We start from the raw sequence: 21,171 nt of genomic DNA, 5'->3' as shown, positions 1-21,171 counted from the left end.
GCTAGCGCCGGAGCCGGAAGCGCGGGTCCCGCGGAGCGGAGCCGGGCCCGCCATGAGCCGCCCGCCCGCGCTGCAGGCGCTGACCTGCGGGCCCTGGGAGATGCGGGAGCGCCTCGGCACCGGCGGTTTCGGCAACGTCATCCGGTGGCACAACAAAGTAGGTGGCGGCCGGGCTCGCGGCGCTCCGGCTCGGGGCCCGCGCTCAGCCCTGTCTGTGCTGTGTCCGCAGGAAACCGGCGAGCAGGTGGCCATCAAGCAGTGCCGGCAGGAGCTTAGCCCGCGCAACCGCGACCGCTGGGCGCTGGAAATACAGATCATGAAGAGGTAAGGGGGGGGCGGCGATGCTGCCGGGCCGAGCCCGGTGCCCGCTCGCGGCCGGGCCGGGCCGGGCGGAGGGTTCGCCGCGCGGTGTCGCGTCAGTGTCCCGGGGCGCGTGGCGGAGGCGGCCCTGGAGTGCGGATCTGACGGGTGCCACGAGGGAAGTGGTGGGAGAGTCTGTTGGCCGCCGGCCGCCGAGGGATCCCCTTCCGGGAGGTGCTCGGTCCGCTGCGAGGGCAAGTGCGTGGAAGTTCACACTAAAGAAAACTTCACGTTGTGCTTCGTGGGACTCCTGGGTCTCACACTGCCGTTTTCGGCTCGTCTGTCGCGGCCTCAGCGCTACAACAGTGCTGCTACCTAGCCGCTCCTTTGCCTGACGTCTGTGCCGGGGCAATCCCTTAGGGTGTTGGATTGACATTTTAGGATGTAGTGGTCTGATTGCAGTCTGGATCTTTTTTCTGGACGGTGGCAACAGACTGCCTTGCACTCCTTTGGAAGGCTTGTTGCTGTACTTTCTAGATAGATCTATAATGCATATGCATTGAAGAGATACGCTGCACATCAAATGCCAGGAGTTGGAATGAGTCTAGATCCATGAAAGATGCACACCTTTAGAATTCACTAGTTCAGTTTCTGAAAAGATTTGTGACCATGTAGGACTCAGAGTGATGACCAAGAGCATGTGAAACTGTATAGCAGTTGCAGAATGTCATGTGTACGTGCCTCATTCTCATTCTTCAGACTGAACCATCCCAACGTGGTGGCTGCCCGTGATGTCCCCGAAGGGATGCAGAAGCTTGCACCAAATGACTTGCCGTTGTTGGCCATGGAGTACTGCCAAGGTGGAGACCTCCGCAAGGTGAGGTCTCCGGGGTGGTGGTCAAGGAATGGATCAGCTTCTTATCTGATCCTAGGTTTTCTGTTGAAGATTTCCCATAAAATCTTTGTTTTCATATCCTGATGCTTCCTAATTCTAGTCACGAACAGGTGTTGGTGGCTTGGTCCTTGATATTACCTTCTTATTTTGAAGACTTAAGCGTGTTGTGGAACTGTATTGTTTTGGATGCAAGTTACACTGTGAGGAGTTTGTACATAGAGAATGGGGGCATATGTAAGGGATGTGCAACAGTATGTGAGTATGACCAAGACCATTGTAGGGTAGGGTGAATCTGTAGGCTATACACTTCCTCAAAGTGATTCACTCCGTCATAGGAAGAAATAACACGTTAATTCTAATCCGAAGTATTTTCTAACCTTTGCTATAATCTGCCTGTAGCTAAAATGCAGACCTTAGACCTCAGATTTGAGCTGATACTGCCAGGCACAGGGGAAATGGCTAAGAAGGATGGAACAAATAGAAGGATGAGAATGGGATGATGCTGACTCTTTTCACCTGCTCCTTTATCCTCTCATGCAATTAGATTGAGGCCTGAAGCTGTAATTGCGGCTACTGGAGGTCACAGTCCATAGAGTTTTGTGCCTCTAGTGAATTTAATTGCTGTTACTGAAACTTCTTGTATCCCTGAGAATTTGTGGGACTGTGAGTCTCAGGAAAGAGAAGGGAAAGACTACGTTCTGTGTTGTTTACTTGCAGTATCTGAACCAGCTGGAGAATTGCTGTGGCTTGCGGGAAGAAGCTATTCTCATCTTGTTATCTGACATTGGTAAGTGGTAGCAGTACTGTCAGTTGTCCGAGCTATGGAGACCCCATTAGTCCTGAATGCACTCTATGAATATGCAGCAGTGACTTTAGCAATTCCATTTTAGACTGACCTTTTATGATCCTGATCATCTACCAGAAGTGTCAGGAGTTTGGGGAGGTCCTTGCCTACTGGAAGCTAGCCAGCTTTACTACAGTTTACAGGAAGGACATGAGGGAACACCTTCTCTCTCCTGAGGGACAGCTCAGCTTGTGTCCAGAGTTTTATGATGCTGACTTTACCTCTTGCACTTAGTGTTTCATTGTATGTTTGATTGTACAAGGTTTGATGCAAAAGTCACGTTTATTACTGGATGAAACGGAATCCTTACTGAGCTCGTGCTAGGTACTGTTAATTATGCTCTTACAACTGGGTTTTTCTGTGTCTCAGCTTCTGCGCTCAGGTACCTTCATGAGAACAGGATCATCCACAGAGATCTGAAACCAGAGAACATTGTGCTGCAGCAAGGAGAGCAAAGGGTGAGCAGGAACCAGTTGTCTCTACCTGCACAGACAAGTAAGCTTAAGAGGAACAAGCATGTGCTTCATGCACTTACATGGTCCCTCTGCAAGAGCACTCAGCCCAGGATAACACCTGTCTCAGGTCACTGTGTCAGATGAATAGTATTCTGTGTACAGCTGAGATGAGACACTGTATTAGACATCTGTTAACACCTGACATTTTGACTTTCAACTACTAAGGAGAGAACCAGACTGTACCAATTGACCAAAGATCGGAAGGATCCGGAGGCATGACTGCTAAGTGTGCCATGACACCTTCAAATTCGTTGCGTTTTTAGGAATCTACAGTAGCTTCCCCTTTTTGCTTTTATCTCTTCATTGGCACCTTTTCTGCGTACCTTTGAAGAGCTGAACCTTTCCTTTTTGCTGTATGATGTGCTTTTAACAGGACTTCAGTCTAACATTCTTATTTTCTGTTGTGTGTTTCAGTTAATACACAAAATCATTGACCTTGGTTATGCTAAGGAGTTGGATCAGGGTAGCCTATGCACATCCTTTGTTGGGACTCTGCAGTACTTGGTAAGGAAGGAATTCAGCTAGGAGAGCAGCTACTGCTTTTTAGTGGGATAGAATTAACTGTTACCAAGCTTTGGGCTGGGATTAAGTACTTGTGTGGTATGGGGTGCATTTGTGGTGCTGAAGCTAGCAAAGTTGATAATTTCTTTGCTGACACTGGGTTTTCTGCTAGCTATGTCTGTTATGAATGAGGAGTGGGAGTGCTAGTAACCTCTGCTGTTTACTCTGAGAGGGTCTTAAAGCTCGCGAGAGGCTGTGTTTAGTAACGTCTTTAATCATTTGTATAAACGTTAATGAGATGCTAAGGGATAGACAGAGCTAAGAGCTGGGTGGCTTTGTCTCGTGTATGTAAACTACCTTAGGCTCCAGAGTTGCTGGAACAGCAGAAGTATACTGTGACAGTGGATTACTGGAGCTTTGGCACGCTTGCCTTTGAGTGCATTACAGGCTTCCGACCATTCCTACCCAACTGGCAGCCAGTGCAATGGTGAGTGAGCCAGGGCTGGGTGATAAGCGGGCACAATGTGACTTTCCCATTTACAGGAAGTAGAAGTGGTCCCTTGATTCTGAGGATAATATCCCTATGTTCCTTGCCCTTACGGAGACTGACTCCCTTCACAGGAGTTTGACTTAGCTGAGCCCTCAGTGAGTTAAGGGCTGACTCCTGCAGGGCAGATAAAAACCAAAGTGGCATCTGTATTATATCTGTCAACAGTAGCTTTAAGAGCCTGCTGACACGCAGGCTGGGAAAGGCAGGCGATTATTTCACCATTATACTCGCTTGAATTCATTAGGCATACAAAAGTGCGTCAGAAGAGTGAGCTGGATATTGTTGTTTCAGAAGACTTATCTGGGGAAGTCAAGTTTTCTAGCAGTTTGCCCTGCCCGAACAATCTTAACAGGTAAGGACTAGAAATTGCTGTGCTGGCACAAACTGATTCTTCTGCAAAAGGACCGAGTTTATGTTACATGCTTTACTGTGTTAATCTTTGAATAAACTGAGTGCATGAGACGTGACAAGGTAGTACTACTTTTGTCGCTTGTCAGACTCGTGTAGTTGTGAGTCTTGGTTTCTGCCTTCTAAACACTGCATTTGTTTTTGGGAGAGCTGGAGTGTTGCAGGGGAAGGGGAGAGTTTTGTCAGTCCTCCCACACAGAGCAGGCCATATGGTTGCTGCGAGTGCACTTCTACCTCTTCTCATCTCCTTCTGGTTTTTGTTGCTCAGTGTTTTGTCTGAGAGGTTGGAGAAATGGCTGCAACTCATGTTAATGTGGCACCCTCGTCAGAGAGGTACAGATCCAAAGTACGGACCCAATGGGTGTTTCAAAGCTTTGGATGACATTTTGAACTTGAAGGTAAGCAATGGGTCGGTATTATCCTGAAATGTTTTCAAGAGAGCGCTTGCCTGTAGCCTAAGAGAGAAGAGGCTTACATATCATAGACTTATGACAGTGAGACTGAAACTCACAGAGCTGTCTCCTGACAGTGACAGGTGCTCTCCTCTTGCTTCTTTGAGGACAAATTCTCGCTGGTCTTGTTTGGAGTAGTGAATAGCTACTGTGCAGTGCATGCTTAGTTTTCCTTGTTCTGATAGAGGATTCTACAGCTGAAGCTGTTAAATTGCCATGTGCGCTCTCCTCCACTTGGTGGAGGACAACAACTTTGCCATAATGTTAGGAAGTTGCTGCAAAGTGACTTCTTGATCCTGCCAAGTGCTTTGAGCGGTTCATTGGTGGGCATTCTCTCAGTTCCTCAATCTCTGCTCTGACATGACCAATGTATCTTCAGCCTCTCTCATGCCACACTACTCTTCTTTGTAGTTGCTTCATGTTTTGAACATGGTTACGGGAACTGTGCACACCTACCCTGTGTCAGAGGAAGAGACTCTGCAGAGCGTGAAGGTCAGGATTCAGTCAGATACGGGAATTCCAGAACAGGACCAGGAGCTACTGCAGGAAGCAGGACTTGCACTGTTTTCTCAGAAGTTGGTCACTAAATATACAGCTGATAGCAAGGTGAGTCTGGATATTCCTTCTTACTGTTGAGTGAATCAGCAGGCACTTCAGGATCATAGCACTCCCTGCTGTTGTGGCATGCTTTTGTCATGGTAGCCACACAGACCGAACAGCCCTTGCAGCATAGGCACCCTATTGCCTTGGGTGTTCTGTGTGTGGCTGAGCAGGACTGTTCTGTTTACAGTGTTACCAAGGCTTGCTTTCCCTGACAGAACCTATTTGGGTCTTCTGTCTCCTGCAGGTGAATGATACTGCAGCTGCGGACACAGACCTTCTCTTCCTCTTTGATAACAAGAAAGTTTCCTATGAGGCTCAGGTGGCCTTGCGTCCTCATCCAGAAAGTGTTGACTGCATCCGTAAGGACTTCCTCTAGCGTGAACGTGAAGGCGCGGTCTGTGTTGAGAGGGCTGTCCATGTTCTGTGGTCTGTGTCGTGTGCAAAGAGTAGAGGGAGGCTTTGCATATTGGGACTGAAGAAGCAGTAAAATGGACTGACATTTGTTTGATTTATCAGAAAAACTGAAAAAAGGAAGTGTTTAATTTTAATATGCTGGGGGGACTGCACAGGGATTATTCAGCTTTGGGTTTTCCAGGCGGTAACACGTCCCTCAAAGGAGTAATGTTTTGGTCTGTTTTGTGGTAACACTGCTTTCATGATTCATGTTGATACGTACATTCCCCTTTCCCCCACCTCCTCTGTTTTCAGTTCAGGATCCAAAGAAGAATCTCCACTTTTTCCAGTTGCGGAAAGTGTGGGGTCAGATCTGGCACACAATCCGGATGCTGAAGGAGGACTGTAACCGGCTTCAGCAGGGGCAGCGAGCAGCCATGTACGGTGGCAGTTTCTCTAGAATACTTATCTCTGTCTTTGTGCTCTGGTGAAAGGGAATTCAGAAATGGGACCCTGTTGAAATGGGGAAGCCCATGATTGGAGCTGTAAGCAATTAATGAAAAGCTGAGAGTTAGCCCTTTGGCGCAACTGCATTTGTCCTCACCGCTATCTCAAGTATCTACTTTGGATGTAAGTGAAAGCCTGGATTTTTAGTTTTGGAGGCTAATAGGACCTTCTTGTCCATGCAGGATGAATCTCTTGCGTTACAATAGTACCCTGTCGAAGATGAAGAATTCTATGGCCTCCCTTTCTCAGCAGCTGAAAGCGAAGCTGGACTTCTTTAAAACAAGCATCCAAATTGATCTGGAAAAGTATAAAGAGCAGATTGAATTTGGAATTAGTGAGTATAGCATCTGGCACACAGGTCTTTTTCATTCCTCTTATCCTCACAAAAACACCTACCTCTTTCTCAGTGAACCTGAGAAAACCAATCACTCTTCTTTGATTCCTGTAGCTTCTGAGAAGCTGCTGTTTGCCTGGAAAGAGATGGAGCAAGCTGTGGAACTTTGTGGACGGGTATGTTTCTAAATCTAATTGCGTATTAAAAAGAAAAAGAGGCTTGTTTTTATTATCTCTCCTCCCCTCTTCTTCATGTCCCTGCCTTAAATGGAAACTTCTTGCGTTTGGACCAATTCCAGATTTCACATTGCCTTGGTTTGTGTGGCACCATTTTTGTCCATTACTAGTACTACGTGAAACTCACTCTGTTCTAAGGCTTAGGGGAAAAAGGGAGATCTTGGGGAAACCCCAGAAGTGTCATGGAAGTTGTTTTATCCAAGAGCACCAACCTGATTTCCTTGAATTGAAATTACTCAGATAGTCATTTGTCTTTGGTCAAGGCTGCCGTTAGCACCTTGCTGGGGTGTATAGAAATGTGAAAGAGAAATGAGAAAGGAAGAACCAATGCAAGCGGTAGTATCTCTAAGTATGAGGCTGTTCTGTTGCTTATGTTCTACCCTGCTTTCAGGAGGATGATGTGGATCAGTTAGTAAAGAAGATGATGGCCCTGCAGACAGACATTGTGGACCTGCAGAGAAGCCCACTAGGTCGTAAACAAGGAGGAACACTGGAGGATTTGTGAGTTGAACTACCTTGGGCTTCAGATGCGGGAGTGTTTCTAGCTAAGTTTACTCACTACAGGACAATGAAAGGGCTATTTCTTCTACCCAGATTATGGGGGACTGGGAGGACTTTAAGACTAAAGATGGTTTTGACTGATCTGTCATTGGTCTGAAATGGCAGACAGGTATAGAAAAGGTTTGAGTTCTCAAACTATTTGTCCCTAATTTTGGTTCTTTGGAAATCCTTTTTTTTCCCTGACTTTTTCTTCTAGAGAAGAACAAGCCAGAGAGCTGTACCGAAGACTGAGAGAGAAGCCAAGAGGTAAAGGCTCTTTATGTCAAGGTCAGCTTGCTTTGTGTGGATAGTAACTTTGGAGATGTAGTAATGATCACCCAGAAAACTATCTGCCTTCTGGGTCTGCCCAGACACCAGCAGCACCTAGCCTCTTCTGGACTTGCCTTTTTTTTAGAGGAGAGTCAGGAAGGCAGTTTCACACTAGCCCAGCCTTGCTTTCTTGGTGCTTTGTAAGCTGTTCTTGAAACTCCTCTGGAGCTCTTCTCAGAGCAGGGAGTTGCCGCAAGCACATGCTGCTGCTTCTGTGTAGGAAAGATAAAAGGCATGGCTCTTCATTTGATACAGTCCCAACTCTCCTTTTCAAGTTCTTTAAATTTTGAAGAAAGTGGATAAAATCCAGTGTCATTCATCTCACTCAAACTTGCATATCCTGACCTTTTGATATGTCAGGATTGAAGCAGCGGTGGAAACAAGCCACCAAGAATCTTCTCACTCTGTCCTATAAACCTACCTTTCTGTGTAACACTGACTCTCCTTCCAGATCAGAGGACAAGTGGTGACAGCCAGGAAATAGTACGACTGCTCCTACAGGCAATCCAGACATTTGAGAAAAAAGTTCGTGTCATTTATGCTCAGCTCAGGTGAGCTTTGTAGATTTTATTCAGAGTTGAGAGAAGGCATTTTCCAGCAAGAGGAGGTTCAAAACTCAATGCATACAGCTTATGAGATCTTGCAGCATTACAGGAAATAAGTAACACCAGAAATGTTCTCCTACTGCAGTGGCCCATGTGTGATCTGATTAGTTTTTGCTTTCTTAATAGTAAAACTGTAGTTTGCAAACAGAAGGCACTGGAATTGTTCCCCAGAGTGGAGAAAGTGATGAATCTGATGAGTGAAGATGAGGAAACAGTTGTTAGGCTTCAGGAAAAACGACAGAAAGAACTGTGGAACTTGCTGAAAATTGCTTGTGTAAGTAAAATAAAAACTCCACTTTAACCTGAAAATATGGTTTGTAGCACAGGTTACTGAAATAATAGTAAATGGAGTATGTCCTATGGTTCTTTATTTTGAATTAGTATTAAAGCCAAGTTGCAGGTTGTCTCATGTTCCTGGCTGCTGAAACCTAGTGGAAATAATTGCACTCTGAATAGTCTGTGTTTTCTTCAGAGTAAAGTACGTGGTCCTGTTACTGGCAGTCCAGAGGGCACAAACACATCACGTCTCGGTAGCTCTGGTCAGCTGCTGCTGCAGGTCCCTTCCGGAACATACAGTTTACCGGAATCTGTAAGGAAAAGGTGAGGCAAAGTCTGGAGTTCTGCAGCTGCTAGTGCCAGCACTACAACAGCGGGCTTCCTGCTTTGTGAAATAACGGCACAAAGGCTTTCTCGTATTTTACACTTTGTGTTCAGCTTGCATTGTCAGCAGTCTTGGTTTACTTAGTAGCTAGCCTTCCTGGGGCTTGCATATCTTCCTTATGAAAAATGGGGAATCGTGTATAGCTTCACTTCCCCCTGCCTCAGTAATAAAGGTGGTTTTTTCCTTCAATCTGAGATTTTTGGGCTCACTTGGAAATACAATGCCAAGAACTGTTGAAGCATTGTCATGTAAGATGATAGTAGCTGAGCTGTATCATCAAGGAGACTGCTGTAACCAAGCACGTGTAGTTCTGGCTTGCTTAAATGAACTGGGTCACTACTCGGAATGAGAGACCTTGGTTTGTTTATTTGCATGTTGCCCCATCCTTAAGTTTATAAGCTGTTCTCAGCTTCTTCTTTAAGCGATTCCACATCATAAGAACCCAGGCCCATTTGGAATGAATTTTCTTTCCCCTGTCCAGTAAACCAACTTTTCAAGTTGCAGTACAAATTACAAGCTTATGACCTGACTGACTTCACTGTTCTGTAGCGTATCTGCCAGAAATATTTCTTAATGATAGAGGCAGCATCTCTTTAAACTGCCATTGGAAATAATAGTGTAATAATTCTCCCTTTCAGTGAGGAGCTACTGCTGGAATCTCAAAAACTTTGTAGCCAACTAGAAAATGTGATGCATGACACAATGAAGGATCAAGAGCAGAGTTTCCTGGTAATGTAGTCATTCTTCTACAAATGGATGGGGGAAGGCCAGGGCTTCAAAGTTCTGCTTGTGTAACTTTGCCTCCACTAACAAGCTAATTGAAACCTGCAATTTACTCTTGGACAAGGAGAGAGCAGGTGTTGCAGAGATAGGAAGCACATGCTCCCCCATTATCTGCTGACTGACATACTCTGCTTGCCAACACTGGGAGCCAGGTGCTGGGGACTTGTGTCATGCTGAACAATAAGGGATGGGGCAAAGCACTTGGCTGTTGTACGAAAATACTGCAAAATTGCATGCAAATTTGGGATGATCGGGTGGCGATATAGTGGTAGTCAGGGATGCTTAAATTAATGATGCAAAATATTAAAGAGAGTAAAATACTAGAGAATGCAAGTGGTTAAGGGTTTCCTTTACAGCACTCACAGGGCTCATCATGAAATGATAGTGATCAACTTATTCACAGTAAATTTTTTTAAACTCTTAACATGCTTCCCCTTTATTCTAGAGAAAGCTCAACTATAAGCTGATGTTGAATTTCGTTTATTCTTTAGGCTCTAGACTGGAGCTGGCTGCAGCTTCAGGTAGAAGAAACAAACAGTCCAGAACAAACCCAGATGTAAAATCACTTTGGTTGCCTCTGAAGCCATGCTACTTTGGGAAGCCAACTGTGAAAAGCTGCTGCCTCTGAGAAGGGAAGATGAACTGCCTCCTTCTACCATCAGCTACTGCTTATGTGGATACATATGGCCTGGCTTTTAGTTTTCACTTCTCAGACACTTTTTTTCACAAAAATACAGTAGGGAATGCCTGTTCTAAGTACTTGGAAAATGTTGTTAATTGTGCCTTAAGACAGCGGATACTCTCTGTCCTGATATATCTTCCCTTAGGCATCACCTGTGGCTGTTTTGCTGCATTCTAGGCTTTCTGATGAACAATGGACAATAACATATACCCAGTCACTGGTAGATGTCACCTTCCTAATATACTTGAACTGTGAACTTAATTTCTTAACTTTGCTGATTTGCACTTTTTTCTTTAAGTGTAATGGTTGTATTTACCTAATACTTGTTTCCTATATGGGAACGGAATTATCTAAAACGTGTAAACTTTTCGTTTGCTCTTTTTGATACCCTCAATAACATTATGATGGAAAAAGCTGCTTTCACTGTGCAGGTCTCTAAAACATGAGAAGTGTAAGGATGTTATCCTAGAAACTGCAGGAGAAGGAAATCTTCAGTGTACAGGTATCACATAACAAAGCATTTGCAGATCATGTATTAACTATACTTAAATTTGCATGAAAAGAAAAAAAACACCAGCTTGATGGAACCTCAGTGGGAGTCAAGACACGCCAACCTTCCATTCTGACTGTGACCAATTTATTTAATTCTGATGTAACCCCGAATTTCCCCCTACAGCACAGAGACCTACTTTTAGAAAAGGCTGCAAAGTATAGGACATGCACAATGCAATACAAATAGTAGGGAGAGGTTGGATTTTCTTCTGGGTTTTTTTTTGGAACAGATTTAAAATACGGAAACTGAAATGTGGCACAAACATCACAACTTCCATGCATGCCTTCAAGTGTCTTCCTTTGTTTTGCTGGCACTCTCTGGACTTCAGCATCAGCTTCAAGTCATTCTTGGGAAGAGTAGACAGTTCACACTTCTTCAAATTTCAGAGTAATATTAAGGCTGAAATGCAATGGGTATGCTTTTCCTTCATCTTCTGGTTGTTTTACGTAAAGATGGGTTAAGCTTCCAGCTCAAATCCCAGCCCAACTTTGTGACCTCCAGCACTGAAATTCTTGCCGTCAATCAAGCTCGAGAGGGTCAGCTTTATACCTACAAAAGCAAGTAATGAGAACCATCATACACTGAGAGCCTCAAACAGTGCCCTCACTCTGATATTGACCTCGCTAAAGTGGCTTAGCTGCTACAGGAACTTGCGTACACACACGTCTTTTACTTCTCTTGAGTCTGCGTAAAGACTTCTAGCTCCTTTGTTCATCTGTTCTGTTCTTAAGATGACAAGGAATTAAACCAGAGTGCAGTACATAATACTCTTTGCTGCTACCAGTGAGAATTACGTACCTGGTCGGAGGGCATGGGTGTAACCAATTCCAATGAGGCTGGCGTTGTTCACTTTAGCCTACGAGAAACAAAAAATCACAGTATTTATACACTGTGCGTAAGTATTCACGCAGAAGTGTCCCAGTGCCCTGAGAAGGTGGCTTATGCATTAACGTTCTTCAGCTACCTGTAGACCGACCTCTATTAGGAGCATGTTCCGATCTTTTCTCAGGATTTTCCAGCTTAAGCAGATGGTGGCCCAGTTCTGCCTACACAAAATGCCACGCTGTTCTTCACTGCCCCCTCTATTATGCTTTTATATCTCTTAAAGAGCTACTTATGACAGTCCCTCAGAGTGTGTCTTGTTCACATCACTCAGGAGTGATTTTCTTCTAATGAGCAATAAATACATGAATATGCAATCCCCTTTTTTCATTACTAAGTTTTGAGCTGTTTACAGTAGTATTTATCATCTTTACTTTTGGTTCAATGGTCCTGGAACTAATTGTTGTTTTGAAACATAAATGCTTGCTACTTCAGTTCTTAGTATTAAAACACACGTCGGCTGATTTTTGAGGGTTACCTTAGTGTTAGGAGAAAGCTGTAAGCTCAGCTGGACTTCCACCATTGTAACTATAATACGGTTTTACATTATGAATTGAAGAATCAAAAGGCCACTGCATCCTTTCATTGCCCTTTAAAATACATCTTGCAGCACACGAGCACACTATTCCGAGCACACTATTCCAAGCACACTAGTCGGACTATTTCACTATGGACAAGATTATAGATTTCTTTTTCCCCCATAATTTCAAAAGTATGATGTGTGAGGTCCCAATTTAAATTTGAACCACAACAGAAGCCACAGTTTGCCATGTACTGTACTTCCTCAGTAACTAGTTGAAGCAACTACTTCATAACACAGATTTTCAGTATTTAGGGGAGCTTGAAATACTAATTTCTGTTACAAAATTCTTACCACAACGGAAGTCTTCTCATCCAGTTGGTACTTTGCAGCGATACCAAAACGTGTGTTGTTACTTCCAGCAGTCCATGCAAGATTGACTGATGTCTCAACCTTATTATTAACCTTCTGATAAATAGACCCACCAAATTCAGTGCCATCATTCCTGTTTGTAATAGATGCAAGTGTGTCAAGCCTTGCCTTGTTTAGTTACTCTTTAGATTAACCCTTCCCCACAATCATTTGATCATTATCTCCAAAATGAACCAAGAATCCAATACTTGCCTGAACCCAGGTCACTGCTTCCTGGCTGGAGCCGGCAGACGCCTGTTCATATTTTTTTACACAAAACATGCTTTGCTTGCAGAATGGAACACAATTTTCCAACAGCCAGAGACCTACCGTTAGAGGTTCTGACAATAAAATGGCCACCCAGATAACCTAGTTGCTTGTCTAAAGCCAGTGTGCAGTAACACATAAAGGAGGTTGCGGTAACAATACAGGAGACTTCAGTTACGGCAATGAGAAGGCTGAAAACAATGTTGTTGCATTACAGTTGTTTAAATATACCATCTTCCAAGCACCTCAAAGCATCTGAATGCCAAGACTAGAACTACTCAGTGATGACAGCCGGAAGCAGTGCAACACATGCCTCCTTCACCTCGGGAATTTCTGAGGGACTAACTTTCTGTCTGATGGAGAGGGGGAGAAGGTAGTTTAATTGAAGGTTCTTTTGTCCAGTGCTGTAACAGAAGTTAAAGCTCACAGTTTTTGATTACAAATTAACATAAGGTGCCTTTACATCACCATCTTATATATACAAACCCTGAAATTACTCTGAAGCAAGGTATCAAGACAGCCAAGAGTTGGGAAATTGCCCCGTTTTAGTTGTACAGAAAATGAAAACACCGAATATGAATTAACTGGAAACAAATCAGTATCCCCTTCCATTCACCCACCTCTGACCTAAGCCCATTACTGCTAACTATTGCTACAGTTTCGCTCCTCTGGTAATGGTTTTCTAGGCTCAGGTAATACTTACACATTAGTGTGCAGCTGAAAGTCTCCTGCCTGATATCCCAGGGCAAAGTTATTTTGCGAAAGCTTTGTCTTGGCTGTATCAAAAGCCATCTGGTAGCCAGCAAGCCAGCCTTCATAGCCCAACACTGCCCAGCCATAAATAGTCGGTCCAGAGAGATCAATATCTACGTTGCAGCCTAGATGAACATACTCTCTTTTGTATGTGGTCTTCAACTTTCCACTCTTCTTCCTGCAAAGAGAAACATGCAGTTTTATCCATACTAGTACACAAAGATGTAATTGTAGTTTTATTCCAACATGTAAGTCCCAGCACGCCAGTTAATGAAACCACTATAGCGCCTACTCAAAACTTAACTGCTGCTGAAGAGGGCACAGGATAAGGATAACGGTATTACGTGTATTCACACGGTGCCACTTTTCCCCGCACCACCTCAACCTCCTTACAATCCTCAAGAAGCAAAATAGACAAAATTGTTTTTCTCCTTAATGCTTTAAAATCCATCCGTTTTCAAATTTCTTTCTCTGCAAGTGAGTGTAATGCATTGTGGGCATCATCAGTTTCTTTCAGGAGCAGCCATAACCCTGCAGCAACAGCTGTCTCTCTAAGAATTTTTGTCTGTTTGGTGCTCTCCCCTGTTCCTTCCTTGTGCAGTGCTCGCTTTCCTTTCTTCACTGCTGGGTACCAGTCTCCTGTGCTGAAAATGGATTTCTTCATCCTCCAGATGTCATACACTTAGTCAGCCTTTTTTCTGTCCCTCTTATGATACCTCTTCCTCTCTTTGCTACCAATTCAAACTTAACTGAGACAAAACTGCACCACCTCTTTAATTCTCTCCTCTTCCTCCTTTCTCTTTCCCTCAAGACACAGCAGAACACTTGTGCTGTCACTCACACCTAGGCTTGGCGTCTCCTTTTTGACTTAGCTTCTAATTCCTCACATCCAAGCAGTATTTCAAACTCAGAGTCTTCTGATGAGCTTTCTCCAACAATAAATAAATACCAGTCATTATTTGCAAAGCAGTCTCAAGCTTTGTGGATAAACACCCCTCCTTTGCTCCACTACTTACCAAAATTAAGTGCATGAGAATTGAGAAAGATAACTAAGTGCTATTCCACTGCCTGTTCTACCTCCTCATTCAACTGTGCACAGACATCTAGCCAAAAGCATCAGCCAAAAAAAGAAAAATTGTTTACTGAGTTGACAGCATTAGGACTGTCAGTACCACGGAGCCCTAGTTGTTTAAGGGGAGAGTTAGAGATCTAGTACCTACCGCAAAACAATAAAATTGCCTCTGCCCAGAAAGCTAAGAGTGGCTTTCTAGCACACCTTCTTCTTCTGTGTTCTGTATTATCCTCTGCCTGCAGAAGATTCTACAGCGACTGCATAATCTTCTCCGATAAATGCCAAACATTTACACAATGACCAGAATAAGTACTTCTAAAAGTGACGGGAAATTCCAGCATTCCTTAGATAAAGATAATAGAAAATGTTTACCCTGTGTTCGGTACGAATGTAGTGTCAAGAGCCACCTTCAATCCTTCAAGCAACTACAAAAAAAAATAGACATCTTCTCAAAAATCTGTTGAAACATAATTTGTTATATTCTACTACCAGAACTCTACTTCCTGTCTAAAGAGAAAACAAAATACAACACTAACATCTCACACATGATTTACAATGAGATCCGAAGATGCTGCATGACGAAGGACTAAAATAGGACTTTTTCTTCCCACAATGAAGCCCTTTAACAGCACAGACTAGGTAGGTATGTTTTTACATACAGGAAGATGACATACCTTGTGCTGACAAGAAAATTATTCCCAGAATAATGACAGAAACTACTCGGTTCATGGCTGCTTATTCTTTACAGTTCCAACAATCTATACAGTAGCTCAAAAATCTCTCTCGTAATCTACAGATATTCTGTTAAAACACAGCAGTTCTTCATGGGCCAAAGCATATACCTGTCTCATCTTCCCCCACCCTTCTTATCAGCTAGACATCATTTTCCATTTCAAAACACAGGTGAAAGCACAAACATGAATGGCCCTACATGGCAGGTGACACCACAGCATTTTTACTATCTTTGCCACCATCACTTTATTTTTGAGGCATTAAGTGAAAGGCATAAATGTGTTAGTGTCAAAAAGAACTGTGCTTTTAGAGTGCCAGGAACCCTTTGTGTAAGTGGTGCCGAGCTGCAAACACTCCTCTTCCTCTTCAACCTTACAAAATATATTCAATCTCAAGGGAGCCAAACTTAAGTCCTTATGTATTAAAGCATTTACAATTATGAGACCTGTCTTTGGTTTTCCTGCATAACTGTAGCAGTGACAGTTCTACACAGTGGGGTTCATTCAACTAGCTAGGTAACTCTACTCCACACACCTGCAGCTGCAGTAACTGTACCCCCAAATCATTACCTAGCAGCACATGGTTCTGAGAATGCCAGCACCTCCCACTCCCAGTCTGTGTGTTCTGCAAATCCATAGAACTTATTTTAGTACTTCAGATATTTTTGTGCACTTTTCATTCTCCAACGTTTTCTGCTCAACTCAATAGTTTCTCCTACCAGTCGAAGGACCATTTCCAAACTATCTACTTCCTCTTACCTGATCCTCCACAGAAATTTCTGTCGCCAATGTGTTTTCTGTGTTCCACTTCTGGGTGAATGTAAGTCCATGGTCTTTCATCTTATATTTGGTCTCTAGACTGCCTGAAGCCTTGCCTGAGTCCGTGTTGGAAGAACCAGTTGCAGTGAATTCCTGTCAAGAGCCGAAAAATCACACTCATTCCTGTTTTGTAGCCGAAAAATCATATTCATTCCGGTTCCATGTCACACGCCAGTCCGCATCAGCAGTTCAGCTTAGCTTCTCATTGTCCTTCTAGCTTATGGCGTCCAGCATCTACAGGAACACCACACACTTAGTAGACAAAACCACTCGCAATCTGTGAAACCATTAAAATCAACCGACAGTATCACTGTCGTTTTCTAAGTCTGCGGGTATCACTGTCGTTTTTTAAATCCACAGGAAAAACACCCATACGTTTGCATCGCAACAATCAGAGGTACTACTGGTACCCCCTAGTACCGAACAAATTAGATGTCACACTTGGTTTCTAACTTCATCTCCATGCACCAAACTCTCTTTTGTTGCATCAGAATCCTCACCAGAAACACTAACATGCTCCAAACCTGAAGCAACAGACAACCGTGCCAATACCATATCTATCTCGCTTTCCCTCTCGCCATTTCTACAGCGTTCTCGGCGTGGACGGTCGGACAAAGATCGCAAATGGCTTTACATACGCAGATCGTACAGCAGATTTAGAGCTATGGACGCGGTCAAACCGCACATGAACAGGTAACACGACTAAAAACAATTAAACAGTTTGCAAATGACATTGGGCAGCCCAGAAAGCCTCGCCAGACAAAGCAATAAAGAGCCAACATGTCAAAACAGTTGCTATTCTTACCAGCTGGATCAACATCCAATGGAAATTGCATGGAAAAGAAAAAGCCCATTTTAGAATTAAATACGGTCGTTCGTGTTCCATCGCAATCAGAAGATAGCGTAATTAACTACTAGCATATAATTTGAGAATCCAAACTTCCAGCCAGGACAGGCTTTAGCTAGGAAAACTGCCGGTCAAGAGATGTCAGTAAAGGGAGGCAGCTGTAGTACAGAGATCACATAGTTCCTCCTGCCTACACATTCACGGTGCACAGTGCAAGCCATCATCAAAAGCTCCATTAAGACCAAATACAGTAATACAAAAGTAAGAACTTACACCGTTTGCACAATAAGAACGTAAGAAAAGGAGGGAGCTAAGGCAAATACGGTTAGTTACTAGGCTGGAAAGCCGCTCATCTTACTGGTCCGATCAGCATCGAGCGGTAAGACACACAGAACTCAGAGCCAGCGTAAGAAGAATATTATCTAGTACACAATGTATGCCTGCAGTTCAGGATCAAAATTACGACACCCGTTCCTGGTTTTGCCGGCCCTCCTGTGACATCGCGAGGAAGCCCCACTTCTCCACAACTACAGTGGGGATCACAGAATACTCTCGTTACTCGGAATGTTAAAGCTTACTGAAGCTCTCCAATTCTATACTGCAGAAGGACCGTTTTCAGTTTTCACTAAGTCTCGTGTTTCAAGCACAGTGAAAATAAGTGAACACGCAGTTAAGTGAAACTGTGTTGCCTATTTGCCCTTGACCTTTAGGATAAAAGACTCTCTGGACTAGAAATCCGACGAAAACCAGCAACAGCAGGAAAACTCAATCGCATTCGTAAGTAGAAACAGGAGCTTACGTCACGTGATGAAACTTGCGTTCGGGACATGGCAATGGGAACAGGAAGGAAAGTGACAGCTAGACATGTGGAAATTTTTGCACGCCACAGGCAAAGAAGTGCCACTACATCATCTGCGTACTATCACAGAAATATCTCGGTCAGCTGTGAGTTTTAAAATGAGGAATGAAAGGGAGAAGCAACACCCGTTATCAAGTTAATAGTTGTTACCAGTGCAGGATTTTTCCTTCGATCGCCACGCCGGCGATGTCGAAAGCTCGCGATACTTACCACTCCGCTGGAAGACTTGGTCTTCAACTCTAACTTGACCATTCCAAATCCTGAAAATAAAGAGCATATAGTGCCTGTGTCACCACAATGTACAAATAAGGCTTATTTCCAACGTACCCAAAGTACGCCGGGTAGGGTACCCTGACCCGAAATGATCTAAATTCATGTTTCAATGGTTGTCGATCACAGCAAGGGTTATGAGAATTACGAGAACGACTGAAGGCATTTTGGCCACTCAAGATCTGGGACCCATCCATACAGTTAACCATCTCTTCCGATCGCCTCCGTTCACCTTTGTATTTCTGATCGCAGGGCAGGCAATTTTGCTTTGCCAGTAGAGGAACTGTAAACAGTAAACATAAGTTTTCACTTACTGCAATCAGTGCCATATATACAGAGGCACCGTTGCTTTCTTCCTTTTCTTTTCGCTCCGAATCTAGGGAAATACCCAGCCCTCACATAAAGAAGAAAGGCTCTAACTGACACTGAAGCACGGAACTCGAGCAGAATTTTAGCAAAGCCCGAACTCCGGGATGGCAGAGACTGGACCGTGGCCCATTTTAGTTTTCCATAGCGTACGGATTCGGGATACAAATAAAATCTTGATTACACGCAAAATCAGATCAGAAAACATTAATGCTTTCTAGTACCGTTTCCAGAAAAGGGACAAATGCAAACATCGTGAAAATATTTGCACTCCAGCTTTAATGACGGACTGTTCCAATTAACATAAAGATCGCTCCTCCTCGGGAACCTGTTTATCAGTACATACGGTCTCATACGGCAATCTACACCAGTTTTCCCGATTTAGTGACCGTCAATAGAAAAAAAGAATGTAAAAAAAGAGTGCAGCATTTTTCAGAGGCCGTTCCAGAGCGCATCCTCAAGTCAAACTCGTCACCTTCCCCTCGAACTCTCTGCCACCGCAGTACTTTCATAAAACACGTTCCAAGTTCAGAATTAGAAGGGGCTACACGCACTGGGCCTCTCCCAAGTTTCTGACATAAGGTCTTAGGGAATCTCCAAGGTACTCACGGTCTTACTGGCATTTTCAAGACGCCTCAGGAAAAGATACGAAAGCCCATGAAACCGTCATCATCGTCTTACTTACCATATCCCTTGTTGAATACATCCCTGGCAGACTTTCCCAAGTCACTGTAGGACGGTGGGACAGCCATCGGATCTGAAACACACGGGAAGCTGTAAGAATCGGAGCTGCAACAGCATCGAATTTAAACTATATCCAAAGCATTTATAACTGCGGATTCGTAGCCGGCCTCTAAGCTGTGTAACCCGAAAGCTTCGTCACGTTCGGTAGCGAGCCACGGTACAGTCTGGGAACCGGGACCAACCGATTTCGAGTTTGACAGAGATCAGCCTACTCTAACTTTTACATTACATTGAGAATTTAAATCAATCCAGAGCTTCAATAATAACCCCTGACCGCCGTTTCCGACAACATGCAAACCCTCTATCTCTTTCATGCTTTGCAAGCCGATTCTCGAGACTTTCCGCCTCCCTGCACAGGTGGGTGGGGGCTTCAGAGAGACAAATGACAACTGCGCCAAGCAGTCTCGGGACCCGCCGCACCAGCTTCACCGAATGCACTTCGAGTAAAGGAGGACTTTACTATCCCATGCAGCACCTTCTCGATGCGAATCTCTCCTTTTCAGGTGACGACCTGTCGCATCTACACCTCATTTTCATAAGGCTATCAAGACCTTTTGCAAATTGTGAGCCCCATCGCTCTCCTACCGTGTCTTCTCTCTTTACACCATCCACCCGGTTTTTTTGCGTTTACTGCATTTTCATGTGTACGTTAAATTTTAAGCCAGCATTTAAACGGTACCGAAAAAGAAGAGACCCTCGAGGTCAGCCCATATCGAAACCCGCAAGTTCTTTGCTAACAACAAGCAGTTCTACTCGCACCATAGAATTGCGTAGAGGAACCGAGCTCACAGTATCACCACTCTTCACGTTAAATTTGATTCGAGTAGATGCGATAGCAACGGCCGACAAAACGTAGCGCGAAGCGGGGAAAGAAACGCAAGAATACACGCACTAGTCTGCGGACTAGGCGTAAAGACCCTCAAACAAACAAGCCAAGAAACAAAAACCAAACAAATAGAAAACCTGCCAACAACTGCCCCCGAGAAACCTCGCGCAAGAAATAACAGTAGTAGCGAGGCCGGTTTCACGTTTCCTGACGGACGCGGCGGGACCTAGCCCGAGACCACCGCCACGCACCTTCGGCGGCGGAGCCGGAGCGGCGGTGGCCGCGCGGCCCCGGTAGCGCGAGCGCCGCCCCGGCCCCGGCCCTGCCCGCGTTACGCAACGGGTAACGGAGCGGGCGCGCTCCGGCGCCTCTTCCTCTCTCCGGTGAAACGCCGGCGCCGTGGGAACGCTCCGTCGCGGCCGCCCCGCAAGTTCGTCCCTCCCGGCCGAGAAACCGGGAGGGACGAACAGGAGAGACCCCCGGCTGCCCGGTCTCCGAGACAGAGCCGGCCCGCGTCCCGGGGCCGCCCTTTCGGCGGCCCGCGGGCCCGAGGAGGAGGCATAGCCAGAGCAGCGAGCGGCCCGCGCTCCCTCGGGCCTCCGGCCGAGCCCCGCCGCGGCAAGGCGACTCGGGGGACGCCCGCCTCCGCCTCGTCGAGCCCCTAGGACGCCCCCGGACCCCGGCCGGACAGCGGCTCGGGACCCGACCCGACCCGGCCCGCCGCGGCCCTGTCCCCCGCCGCTACCTGCCGCCCGCGCCCCCTCCGGTACGGCTCTCGGCGCCCCCACGTCCGCACGCGCCGCGCCGCCGCCGCGCACGCGCCCCGGCTCCGGCCCCGCCCACCCGTGCCGGCCGCGGCCGCGCGGCCCCGCTCCGCCCCGCGTGCGGTCAAGGCGTGGCGGCCTCTCGGGCGCGCGCCCCGGCCTCCGCCGCCGAGACAACTGGCGGCGCCGCAGCCGGAGCCGCCTCAGGTCTCGGCGGCCGGTACAAAGTCGCCTTTCGGGAGGGACGGAGGAGGTCCGAGAAGGTCCCGCGCCCACGCAGTCGCAGGGCAGCCCCGCCTCATTCATCGTGTCAGAGTCGGTGCGAGATTCCAGGGGGTAGTAAAGGTC

The 21,171-nt window shown here is 45.6% G+C and overlaps 2 protein-coding genes across 3 annotated transcripts; one reads left to right on the top strand and one right to left on the bottom strand.

Annotated features, from left to right (window-relative positions):
- The first annotated feature begins 21 nt into the window (after positions 1-21).
- IKBKB (inhibitor of nuclear factor kappa B kinase subunit beta) lies at positions 22-10,552 on the top strand. Its single transcript, XM_085080572.1, has 21 exons — positions 22-157; positions 230-324; positions 1,060-1,177; positions 1,913-1,982; positions 2,409-2,497; positions 2,969-3,058; positions 3,418-3,542; positions 3,850-3,957; positions 4,282-4,411; positions 4,877-5,071; positions 5,313-5,427; positions 5,777-5,900; positions 6,151-6,302; positions 6,417-6,478; positions 6,930-7,039; positions 7,296-7,345; positions 7,860-7,959; positions 8,140-8,287; positions 8,486-8,613; positions 9,313-9,403; positions 9,949-10,552. The coding sequence occupies exons 1-21, from the start codon at positions 53-55 to the stop codon at positions 10,015-10,017; spliced, it is 2,274 nt and encodes a 757-aa protein (XP_084936698.1). The 5' UTR covers positions 22-52; the 3' UTR covers positions 10,018-10,552.
- A 207-nt stretch (positions 10,553-10,759) lies between these two features.
- VDAC3 (voltage dependent anion channel 3) lies at positions 10,760-20,909 on the bottom strand. Of its 2 annotated transcripts, XM_085080579.1 has the most exons (9): positions 20,805-20,909; positions 19,175-19,246; positions 18,064-18,113; positions 16,088-16,240; positions 14,970-15,022; positions 13,476-13,703; positions 12,449-12,599; positions 11,491-11,548; positions 10,760-11,241 (listed from the first exon to the last, which is right to left on the bottom strand). In XM_085080579.1, exons 2-9 carry the CDS (start codon positions 19,239-19,241, stop codon positions 11,150-11,152), a joined length of 852 nt encoding a protein of 283 aa, XP_084936705.1. In that variant the 5' UTR covers positions 19,242-19,246; positions 20,805-20,909; the 3' UTR covers positions 10,760-11,149. The 2 variants fall into 2 exon arrangements, with proteins under 2 accessions (XP_084936705.1, XP_084936706.1); XM_085080580.1 differs by lacking the exons at positions 18,064-18,113; positions 19,175-19,246; positions 20,805-20,909 and adding an exon at positions 16,953-18,043.
- Positions 20,910-21,171: the final 262 nt, after the last annotated feature.

The sequence above is a fragment of the Lichenostomus cassidix genome, chromosome 22, assembly GCF_008360975.1.
Source record: "Lichenostomus cassidix isolate B80296 chromosome 22, HeHo_3.0, whole genome shotgun sequence".
Lineage (NCBI taxonomy): Eukaryota > Metazoa > Chordata > Aves > Passeriformes > Meliphagidae > Lichenostomus > Lichenostomus cassidix.
Note: the sequence above shows the minus strand (reverse complement) of the source record. Positions and strands in the feature narration are given on the sequence as shown.